Raw genomic sequence first — 12,423 nt, 5'->3', positions numbered from 1 at the left:
GTGTGTCTTTCCTAATCAAGTCCAGTCAGTTTAATTAAACACAGCTGGACTCCAATGAAGAAGTAGAACCATCTCAAGGAGGAGCAGAAGAAATGAACAGCATGCGAGTTAAATGAGTGTCACAGTAAAGGGTCTGAATACTTATGACGATGTGATATTTCAGTTTTTCTTTTTTAATAAATTTGCAAAAATTTCTACATTTCTGTATTTTTTGTCAAAATGGGATGCTGAGTGTACATTCTTTAGAAATAACATGAACTTTTTTTAATTCAGCAAACGGCTGCAATGAAACAAGCAGCGAAAATTTTAAAGGGGTCTGAATATTTTCTGTATCCACTTGGAGAACAGAATGGGGCTAAGGATGTACCCCTGTGATACACCTTTGGAAGCGCAAAGAAACTGAGTATATTCAGTGTTAATATTCACCTGCCTGACAGACAGTAAGAACAATTATAATTAAAAAAAAAACATTGAAAATCTCAGTGTTGAAATGGAGCACAATGCTGTCTAGAATGCAGAGAAGAGGCTAACATCCACAACTTTTAGAACTGGTTTCCATTCTGGTCATGGGTGTGTCATAGCAGACTTTGCAAGATATGTCAAAACGTTTTCCTCAGGATATCAAGTTAACAGTCACCCTGATGTCAGTAGTCATGAAGTCTTTTGACCGACTGGTGTTGAAGCAGTCAATCTCAGGAGGTCCCCCTGCAATTTACTTACATGGCAAAGAGATCAGCAAATGATGCAGTTAACTTACAGTCTATGAAACTTCAGGATCTTTGCAGATGACATCGCTGTCATTGTTCTGCTCTGGGACAGTGATGAGTTTGAATACAGACAAGAAGTTGATCATCTGGTCTACTGATGTGGTCAACCTGCTCAAGATTGTGGAGATGACAGTGGACTTTCAGAGAACACTTCCCATACTGCCTCCCCTCTCCATCATCAACAACACTGTCTACTGTGGATCACTTCCTGTTCCTATTAACCACCTTACACCCAGAGTTGGGTAGTAACTAGCTACTTTTACTCAATTAGATTTACTTGAGTGATTTTTAAAAAATCAGGTTGGATGGTGAACGTTGGTGGAGTCATTTTCAGGTCTCTACGGGCTCTCTATGTACTTTTAAGAGAATTTTTACTATGTTGTACTTTTACTTGGGTAATTTTACTACTAAGTATTACTACTCTTACGCGAGTAAAATTTCATCGAGTTATTATTCATTCAGTCAGTCTTGTACACACTCACATCCATCAGTGCAGTTTGACTCAGCCACAAAACAGGACAGGCCCAGAGTGGCATGAACAACCAGGTCTGCAGAGAGAATCAAGGCTGATTCTCCGTCCAGGACTTGTGTTTTTCTGCAGGTCTAACATATAAAACTGTTAGACCTTCAGGTCAATGCTACAGAGTGACACTTAAAACCCAACTGCCACAGAGACAGTTTCTTCCCCAATTCAATAAACATCTTACTGAGAGACAACAAAAAAAATGGCATATTTGCACAATCATAAGCATTTTCTTTATTTTGATAAATGGCTGTACACACTCACATGTACATACTGTTCCTTTTCTCCTTTATTCCATTTTCTATAAGATGGATATAAAGCAAGCACAGAAACTAAAGTCAAATTCCTTGTTGGTACACACAATCTTGGTCAATAAATCTGATTCCGATTCTAAAGAAAGAAAGACAGTAAAAAACCTGTATATAAATAGCTAAATGTAACAACTTGTGCAGGCCTCTGCATTAAAGAACAGCCAGCAGCTGCTGTGGTTTGAGTCCCTTCAACTGAACACATCAAGGTTAATTGTCAGTATAAGTCTAGGGCTATCAGTAAAGGACATTAATCGTACACACAGGTTACATAAATGTGTCTGACAACTCTGCAAAATAAAGAACTGTAACCACAGCAAACCCTTGAACTGTTTTATGACAGACAAGTTGCTAATTACACTGGTGTAGAGATTTCAGCTGTGCTCCTGATTTTACATTATGTGGTCTATTTGCTTTAATGAGAGTAGGTTTGGATTAACCTGTAGAGGGCAACAGCCGCAGTGGCGTTGCCACGTCATTTAATCAGCAGAAGGCAGTTTCTGACGTCAAGACGTACGGTTTGAGCATGCTTACTACGCCCGAACATAAACAAAGGCAGGACGTTTCCCCGCATTCAAATCAGACCCAGCTTCAATTTTATATGCTAACAAATATAAAATTGAAAAGCTTCATAGAGCTGGAACCATGGAAAACGCCTTGCTGATGCGAGTTAGTGTCTTTACTGACCAAGGAGGCAGGAAATACATGGAAGACGTGACTGAGGTCATAGTGGAGCCCGAGCCGGGGGAAGATGAGCCGACGCCGAGTGAACAGGAGGCGGGTAATGGGGGAGCTTTTAGCGTCAGCATTACGGCTGTGGATTCACATCCAGACATTAAAGATGGAAAAGCCAAAACTGAGCAGCTTACAGAATTATCAAGTGAACGAGTTCGAACTGCAGAAAAACACATTTTTGAGGAAACCATTTCACCGGGAAGCGAGTGTCCACCTCGAGATCAAGCCAGTACCTCCGGTCGCTCCCGCCGTTCCGTGGCGTTCTTCGCGGTGTTCGATGGCCACGGGGGTAGCGAGGCTGCGCAGTTTGCGCGAGACTGTTTATGGGAATACATAAAGAAACAACGCGGGTTCTGGTCTAACTGTGACCGGGAGGTCTGCTCAGCTATACGCAAAGGATTTGTAGCCTGCCACCATGCTATGTGGAAGAAGCTACGTAAGTTTAACATCAACTCACAAAATTCTAATTAATATCAACCAGTTGGAAATTAAATTATGTAATCCTCATTTTTTAAAACATGGCCAAAAACCTGACTTTGTGGAACGTACATGAATGTTTTGCCGACACCGAACTACTGCTAGCTTACTCGAAGGTTCTACGGCAACAGTAATTTTCCACTGTCTGACAAGCGTTTTATTGTTCCACCATGAGTTGTTTCATTTTAAATGCTGGTTAAGTCGGGTTTAGGTATAAATAAGAGTATTTTGTGTTTCTTTTCGAATTTAATATGACCGCTAACGTAACTGAAGTCAGTATCAGATTCGAAGCCTCTGAATAGTTGCTTGTTTAAAGGGTCATTCCGTTGTCTTTTAAAGATTTGGATTTCATTTCCTCGACTCCAATATGCTAAAGATGGGGGTGTCCAAAGTCAGTCTCCCTAAGGCCGGTATCCTGCATGTTTTAGTTCTCTCTTAGATGTTGGTAACTACCTCCTTAGCCTTAGCATGCCATTGTTCTGCAGAAGCCTGCAAATGAGCCATCATTTGATCCAGGTGTGTTGAACCAGGGAGAGGTTCAAAACATGCAGGATACCCGCACTTGAAGAGTGACTTTGGACACCTCTGTGTTAAGGTAAATAATTCCAATTTATATTTTAATAAAACTGTAATCAGTGAAATTTGTACTCGGTCTTCAAAAATACAAATACAAGTTGCAGGACACTGATCCTCAAAGATGGCCTTTTGGGACCTGTGTTTTTAAAGGATAGTGTATGACCTAATAGTCTATTCTAGTTATGAAAGTTTTGAGGATGGCTTCTTGCATTTTAAATAAATCTGGATCAGGAGCAGACAACTGCCGTTAGTCTCATAAATCAAAAATTGTATTTTAAAGCACTGGTTTTCAATATGTGGTCTTTCCCATTTTCAAAGTTGACTTTGACTTTCAAAGTCAAAATTTATTTGTATTTTCAACCAAAGGTATGAAAATACAACAGGACTTAAAGTACAAACACAGCAGAGGTGGACTATAGCCACACTCACAGCATTTGGCCACAAGATGAAGACAAAACTTCCCCCCAGCCTCAACTGACCAAAATGCTTCACAACAAACATCACAGTTAGAAAAGAGAAAAAATAGAAATAAAATTAAGTTTAGTAAAACTAATAAGACAGATAAAATTAGCAGAGATACCAAAAGTTAATAGCATGAATAAAACCCAAACAATTTTAAAATTTAGCTGCAATGATTATCTTCCATCCTTTACCTTTTCTCTTTTACTGGTCTTGAAGGCCAGGGAGAATAGATGAGTTTTCAGTCTGGGCTTATACTGACTTACTGACTGAGAAAGCTTAACAGATGGAGGGAAACTGTTCTTTTCAATACTTTCATCACTTGTCTGAGAAGACATAAACATGGCCAGAGAGGCATAGAATAAATAGCAAGCTGATGAGTGTGTTGGAGTAGATCAGGGGTGTCAAACTGCAGTCCTCAAGGGCTGCTGTCCTGCAACTTTTAGATGTGCCTCTGCTGCACCACACCTGAATAGAATAATTAGGTCATTAGTAAGGCTCTGGAGAACTGATCTACACAAGAAGGAGGTAATTAAGCCATTTCATTCCAGTGTATGGTATCTATGGCACATCTAAAAATTGCAGGACAGCAGCCCTTGAGGACTGGAGTTTGACACCTGTGGAGTAGATGTTTCTCTACTCCAATACAGCTGAAAGAAATAATACCTCCTCACCCATCAAGTGCTACAGAAAGCCGTTAATTTATTGAAAACAGGTGTGTTTTAGGTGTTTTACTTACTTGGCCAAATGCCAATAAAAATCAAGAAGAAATTCTTGAAAATGAGTCTCGGTGTTTATCCAAAGATCTACAGTAAAACTATAGAATATTTGTTCTAGTAATAGCATAGGCAAATCTTTAGCATAATATTCTCAAAGTTTGTTGTCAACTCTTGGGATTTGTGAGAAATAAATTCCTGAACACGAGACAAAATATACCCTATGAAGTACTTGCATGAAGCTGCAAAATCTACAGAATCTATACATATATTATGGATATAGCATATGGTAGTGGCAGTTACGTCTTATTCTGATAGTTTTCGCCAGCAAGGGTACCTCTGCTTCTCTATCACTGTCCAACATGCATGAAGCTAGTCTTTGGGGAGAGCTAAGGTCAGCTGACTTTACCTCAGTCAGTGTAGACTAGGCTTGGCCGTTCTGAGTCTTGCAGTTTTCAGTTTTGATTCAGCTTAGTGGTCTACATACAGGCTGTGAAGTATTAGAAATGATACCTATGGCTGAATACAGCAATGGCAGTGTTAGTATATATTTTCCTCTCCTTTCTTGTGACCTGCTTCTACCAGAGACTCTGACATTTTAGCACATTTCCCTGCAAAGAATAAAAGATCTGAAATGTGAATTTATGATAAAATGGAAGCAATTACACAAGCCATTTGCAATGTAGACATCTATTTGCCAAAAGATAAACAATCAAAACTGCATTGTTTTCACAAGTGAAGTGAAGGTTTTGCAAATCTATAGATAATAATTGTGTACATGTTTGACTTATGATTGCAGTCATATATCAAAATCCAAAATGGCATACAATGAACTCATGTGCTAAATCGGATGCCAACTTCAGCCCTTCGCGCAGCTGGCGGTGTTAGCTGCAGCACTGTTAGCTGCTGCCTCCGAGTCATGGACTATAAACAAAGCACCTAACCCTATCACTGAGGATGTTCACAGAATCAAGCAGAGCTGATTCAAAACCATAAACGACATCTGTTGTGTTTTATAGTCAAACATGAAATTTAGTTTCTATAATTAGCTTGCCTGACTATAGACACGTTATGCTGAGTTTGGGTTGTTCAGATACTGTCTCAGTGGGTGTGTTTGTGTCGGGCTGGACTTGCTGAAGCATGTCAGCTGTATTTTTAAGCAGGTCACAGTTTCTATCCCGGTAGTTACACTGTAAGTGTCTGTTGAGGTCAGCATAGGCCCGTTTCTGGACAGATGAGGCTTGTCCTTAAAATCTGAGCTACTATCAGAGAACTAAGCTTAAAACAAGGAAAAAAACTGCTGAACAAGAATGATATAATAATTTTTATGCATATATATATTTTTAATGCACTTTTCTGTACTGTGCATTGATTTTTGGTGTCAGCCAAGTGGTTAACATTGAACCCCTAATAATGTTTACACAATCAGTAAACATGTATTGTCTTTTTATTTTCTTCACAGCTGAATGGCCAAAAACTCTCACAGGGCTTCCTAGTACATCAGGCACCACAGCCAGTGTTGTAGTGCTCAGAGGAAACCGCATGTATGTGGCTCATGTCGGCGATTCAGCCATAGTTCTGGGTGTCCAGGATGATCCTTCAGTTCCATTCATCAAAGCTGTCGAAGTGACCCAGGACCACAAGCCTGAATTACCCAAAGAGAGAGAACGTATCGAAGGTCTTGGAGGGAGGTAAACCAACATTTTTCTCTGGCTCTGCACACATTGATGACAGTCTATAATCAGGAACATTTAGAAGTAGACATTGCTGTAATATCTGGAAATTTTGGATTAATCGGAAAGGAATGTCTAGACCAGGGGTGTCAAAGTCCAGTCCTCAAGGGCCAGTGTCCTGCAACTTTTAGATATGCCTCTGCTGCACCACACCTGAATAGAATAATTAGGTCATTAAGGTTCTGGAGAACTTATCTACACAAGAAGGAGGTAATTCAGCCATTTCATTCCAGTGTTTTGTAGCTGTGGCACATCTATAAACTGCAGGACAGTGGCCTTTGAAGACTGGAGTTTGACACCTGTGGTCTAGACCAACAAAGAAAAATGTCTAAATATCTTTCTGGATGAGAATCCACTGAAGCCTTGGGGGATGGGCTTTTTCGTAAATGAACCGATATCAATATTGTATCGATCCCAGTATTGAAAAATAATCTAGCTCGGGTATCAGTGACAATGTTACCAATCTATAAGACAGATCTATTCAGTCTAATGCTATTCTTTGTGCTCTGAGTGACATCATTCTTTCACTGGAAAGAAAGTTTGTTGCAGTGTATTTTTTGTACATCTTTGACCTAAATGGACTGAACAAAATAAAGTTGTGTTGTTTTTACATGTTTGGCCAAGCTTGTGAGGCTATCGATATATTTAAGGGTGTTGTAGGCCTTGTAAACAGTTTTATGCAGCCTTTTAAAAGATTTTAGATGTTTGTAGCTTCTGTCACCAGAACTTGCTTCACTTGCTTTACAAGTCAGAGGAACATGCAGGTGCAGGTAAATGTTGGGTGGAAGAGGTTGGAGAAATACTTATTGTTGTAAAGGCTGGGATTAAATCATGAGTAATGATTATAATGCTATTTTACATAGCCAGCTGAAATTCCAGTCAGGTTGCAATTTTTCTCCCAGGTTATGTTGGTGAAACTACTTTAAAAACAAAAGGTTTATTCTAGCATGTTTACATAAAGTCAGATTGGTTAAAATCTTAATTATTTATTTGATTTCATTGTCATTAGAAGTTTATTAGAATTTTAATCCTAGACCTGTTCCCTGTGGATGAGAGTAGTAAGTTTCATAGAGAAGTAGGTTTGACCTGTTCCTGTGACAAGAAAAGTAGTAAAGGAGGTGAGCAACACCTTACTGTTGCTTAAAACTAATTTTATGTGGACTTTGCTTGCCTCTCTTCTCGTATCTCCCTCAGTGTGATCAAGAAGTCAGGAGTGAACCGTGTGGTCTGGAAGAGGCCCAGACTCAGTCACAATGGTCCAGTTCGTCGGAGCACCATTATTGACCAGATACCTTTCTTGGCTGTTGCTCGAGCTTTAGGTGAGAAACAACCAACAAAACAATTTCAGTCAATTACGCCTCAGCTGGTGCTGCCTGAACGGATGATTTGGCCATTCAGAAAGCTCAGAAATTTATTTCAGAAGCTTAAATATTAACTTAAAAATAAACCATTGTAGCAACACTTTGAACTGTTGTTGACTGCAACAATCCAGCTTAGTTGTTTAATTCTATAATAATAATAATAATAATCATCAATTTTCTTTATAATTCCCTTTATATATCAAATTGAAATCTCAAAGAGCAAATTCACATGCAGATAATGGAAATCTACTGGATTGTAGCTGCAGTTGCCCTGGGGCAGTCTGACAGAGGCCAGGCTGAAGTTTTGCGCTGTCGTCCAGGTGAAGCCTCTTACCCAGGGACACAAACGACGAGGTCATCTTGTACATATTCATTACAGAGGCATGAGTTACATCAATAAACATACTGGAAACCATTCTGTTCATCTTTTTAAAATTTCCAGGAAAAATTAAGCAACATTCATTACTTTGATAGTGAGTTGCATGTCATTTAATAAAAGGTTCTATAGCAGGAGGAATTGTCAGTGTGGTGTGGATTACTTTCAAGACATAACATTTACTATCTGTTTGGAGCTGGTGATTACAACTGATGGCATTTGTGTGTTTTTTGAGCTTTGATACCTTCTTAAAACATGCTGGTCTTTTTTTCATCATTGATGCAGCTTCATTGATATTTATTTTTGAACTTCCACAGGTGATTTGTGGAGTTATGACTTCTACAGTGGAGAGTTTGTGGTTTCTCCTGAGCCAGACACCAGCGTTGTGATTCTTGACCCTCGAAAACACCGCTACATTGTCCTGGGGAGTGATGGTCTGTGGAATATGGTGCCACCTCAAGAGGCCATCTCCATGTGTCAGAAGAACGATGAGGAAATGGTAAGTTGTTTGGGTTGATGTGATTCTGTAGTACTTTGTAGTTTTTAGATTAACAGTCAGATAAGAAAGCCTGGTCAAAAGACTCATGTGTAATGGCTAATCAATAAGGTCTATCTCATTATCCATGATCATCACAACAATAACAAGCATTTGTCATTCCAGGTACCATGTGGTGTAACAAGTGCCAGGCAGCTTGTGAGCCATTCGTTGCTGCGGTGGCGCCAACGAATGTTACGTGCTGACAACACCAGTGCCATTGTGATTGCCCTGCTGGAACCTGGGGGGTCCAAAGAAACATTCCACAATGAAGAGGTGCTACTGGACCTGGCCAAAGTGTCCCAGTGTCCTCCTACATCTATATCCCGTGCAGACACTCCGCTACTACAGGTAATGATGACTCAAAGCTAATTCTTTTAGCTGCTCATAATTTAGAAAAATCCTCAGAATGAAACCAGCCACTTTTCATTGGTTTTAAACATTTCCTTTTATTTAACACTTCCTTTTATGAGATACTGCATTTTGAAAAATGTTGATTTATATTCCTGCTAAATAACTCACCTATGTTTATGGTTCCAGCAGCAACCCCCAGATGAAGACTCTACCTCTGCCATGTCTGAGCTGTTCCCTGCTCTGGAGCGACAGGATGGACTATCTGGAAGCAACAGTTTCTACCACATGACTCTGTCGGACCCTTTTAGTCTGTCACCTCTATGTTCAAACAGCACCATGGACTCGCCCAGTCACTCCAGTCTAGCTGACAGAACAGTAACCAGGAAGACATCCACCAAAAGAACTCTGAATGGATCCCCTTCGTCAGGCCTTTTGGCAAAGAAGGCTAAACGCAGAACTGACAGGCCACCGCTGGTCCAGCACAACACTGAGGAGAAACAGAAGGAGTCTGTCTCTCCCATTCTACAGCAGCATAACAAGACCACAGTGTGTGTCTGCTGAAAAGACACACCAGCTGTTATCTTTGTCTCCTATGGCTTCCTGTTTGGGATGATTGCACCTCTGACATTGTCAGAGCAACCTTTGTTAAAGGTTGTGCTAAGTGTTTAATCAAATCCCACTTAAAACGTTTTCTCATCTGATTTTTGATTCCTAAAATGCTAGTGAAGCAGTATCGACGCTGAGGGAGAGGGACGTTTATATCAGAATGTTGGGCTGCAGCCAGTTCACCATAAACATTCTTGGCCTTACTGTGGTGGAGAACCTATGTTTGCTCCTAAAGCCATTTCCAATACAAATGGCTTTCTTTACCTTCAGTGTTTGGTATATTGTGGAAAAGTCACTTATTAAAATATGAATTGAAGAGAATTTATTTTAAACTGAAGTACACCCATTAGATCTCCTTCTAAATGCTGCATATTCAAATGTAAATTCCGGCTTATGCTACCACGATGTGTGGTAATAAGTAGAAGAACTGGGTATGCATAATGTTGCTGGTGTAAATATTATGAATTTTATAGCTGAGTATTTAAGTATGTAGGACTGTTTATGCAAAATGAATCTATTTTTATACATTCTTTTATTGTGTGATAGAACATAAAATTCCTTCTAGATGTGCACACCCCACAGCTTCCATGTTAAATGGACCTTGAGTTTTGACATGTATTTTATTTAATCACTGAAAACTTATCTTGAATATAAACAGAAGGTGCTACTACAGTAAACAAATCAGTAAGCTAGTACTCTGTATATTTATATGAATTGTTAGTGTGTGACAATGTTCGTTTTTCTTATACATGTTAAACCCTTGATAAATATTGCATCATTTAGGAATATTCCCTCATATATTTTATAGTTGTATTTAGTAACAGTTTTCAGCTGTTTGGTGTGTTTATTCTAGACATTTGCCTGTGCTCCAAAACTGTCTTCTGTCTCTATTTGCAGATGTTGGCAATTCTGTCTTAACAGATTTTTGCAACTGGTAGATCTGTTTTTGTAGCTGCACTAAAGGAAATTTAGAGTGATGTCATGTTCAAAGTCATGGGAGTCTCATGAAATCAGTGGATTCTGTCTACGAGAATCTGTAAAATCAGAATTGCAAAATAAGTGTGTGCAATATTCACGTCACCAAGAACTGTTTAGAATGCAATCAGTTAGGATTTATTTCTAGTGTCATAAATCTCCATTTTTCTCACTAATATAATATTCAATCAGTTTGACAGTCTTATAGCACCAGATGTTCCTACTGGACACTAATGACATTGCCCAAAATGCTAAAGGTCACAGAGTGATGGAAACAGAGATGAGATGGAGAGGAAAGTAGAAAATGGGCATATATGACAACTAGTTATATATACTAGTTATCGTAATATCATCAGTAGCCCAAGATTTTCCCATATTGTTCAGCCATAGTTCTGACTGGAGATGGGTATGAGCATGATTGTCAGGACTAAGACCCTCCTCCTGCCTCTAATAGGATGTTTCTAGTTATTACTGAGAGGAGCTCAATTACTTTTTTTACAGATTATCTGTCTTATGCTATAATGACAGTTATCAAATATGTCAATTTTCTTTTTTTATAAAAGTTACTGCAGCTTTAATGTTGATTTAATATTTGGAAGCGTGGCTAACAGACTGAATGACTTCCTTCACTTCCTCCTCTGTCAAACTACAGTGGTAGGCAGACTGCAGTTCTTAAACGGTACAGAAACTACATCACCATTCACAACTGCTCCTTTTTGACTGGCCTGGTTAAAATCCACTTCAATAAGAGAAATCCAATATAGAGCACTGAAGGGAGATGAGAATTATGTGGAATTAAGTAGGAAGGCAATTGCCAGGCTTAGGGGGACTAAGGCAAATTAATTTCTTTGATAAAAGATACAAATCTGAGTTTATGGCAGGGATGTGAAGCACCTGACGAAGCATCCTTGTTACAGACGTGAAGTTTTACAGAAGCCAAGCCCTTTTGTCTTGAGCATTGGTGTAAAATTATTGTAAAAAAAAATCAAGCTGAACAGAATGACCAATACCCAAGACTGATGAATCTCTCAAACCCTGTTTGATGTTGCATGTTTTTTTTTTTGCTCATCTTTATGTTTGACTCATTCTGTAGATATATACATTCTGTTGCCTGGTTTTGGGTCTGTTGATTCATATCTGTAATTTTATTCTTGAAAAATGCTTATGAAATGTCATTTTTCCACTTCCAACCCTAGTTTTAAAAGCTGTTGTGCATGTGTACAGTGTAAATGTGGAGAAAAGCAAAACCACTTATTCCAGAAATGAACTTATTAAAATAATTTTTCCTGAAGTTAAATAATAAATTTTCACTTGTAGACATTTTTACTTTTACTTAAGTTAGATAGTACTTTATTAATCTCAAGGAAATTATGATGCAGTCTGTTGCTCACATACATGCAGTTGTTTTCAAAATAATAGCAGTACCACATCACTAGCAAGATAAATCATTGTTAGAATTTCTTCTTCTACACTATAAACAAGTTTCTAGAAGGTTTTGTAAAGGTATAGAAAACTAACAGGCATGATGTACATGCTGCTGATTCTGTGAAACCAAATCATTTACCAAAAGGGTTGTGTTAAAAAAATTAGCAGTGCTGAGTTCAGTTAGCGAGGTCATTGATTATGTGGAAAAAAAAATTATGCAGGTAACCCTTGTTTAAGGCACCTTCAGCTAAAATGATCTCAAACTCTTGAAAATGGCAGCCAAAGCCAGAAAGGCGAGAAAGAAAAAGAAACACAACTATTCGAATGGAATGGTCAATAACCAAAATGGCAAAGGCTCAGCCAAAGATTAGCTCCAGGAGGATCAACGAAGACCTGACATTGTCTGTCAGTACTTTAATATTCAGATGACGTCGGTGTGAAGTTACCAGCAGGAAACTTCCGCAAAGTCCCATTGCAAAAAAAAAAATGCAAGCGCT

General features: G+C 38.9%; 1 protein-coding gene across 2 annotated transcripts; it reads left to right on the top strand.

The window, feature by feature from the left end:
* The first annotated feature begins 1,595 nt into the window (after positions 1 to 1,595).
* ppm1da (protein phosphatase, Mg2+/Mn2+ dependent, 1Da) lies at positions 1,596 to 11,819 on the top strand. Of its 2 annotated transcripts, none has more exons than XM_032545265.1 (6): positions 1,596 to 2,769; positions 6,024 to 6,252; positions 7,489 to 7,613; positions 8,349 to 8,530; positions 8,693 to 8,917; positions 9,110 to 11,819. In XM_032545265.1, the coding sequence occupies exons 1-6, from the start codon at positions 2,244 to 2,246 to the stop codon at positions 9,479 to 9,481; spliced, it is 1,659 nt and encodes a 552-aa protein (XP_032401156.1). In that variant the 5' UTR covers positions 1,596 to 2,243; the 3' UTR covers positions 9,482 to 11,819. The 2 variants fall into 2 exon arrangements, with proteins under 2 accessions (XP_032401156.1, XP_032401155.1); XM_032545264.1 differs by having other exon boundaries at positions 1,597 to 2,769; positions 9,107 to 11,819.
* The last annotated feature ends 604 nt before the right edge of the window (positions 11,820 to 12,423 follow it).

The sequence above is a fragment of the Xiphophorus hellerii genome, chromosome 18 (assembly GCF_003331165.1).
Source record: "Xiphophorus hellerii strain 12219 chromosome 18, Xiphophorus_hellerii-4.1, whole genome shotgun sequence".
Classification (NCBI taxonomy): Eukaryota; Metazoa; Chordata; class Actinopteri; order Cyprinodontiformes; family Poeciliidae; genus Xiphophorus; species Xiphophorus hellerii.
This window is presented reverse-complemented; position numbering and strand designations above follow the sequence as displayed.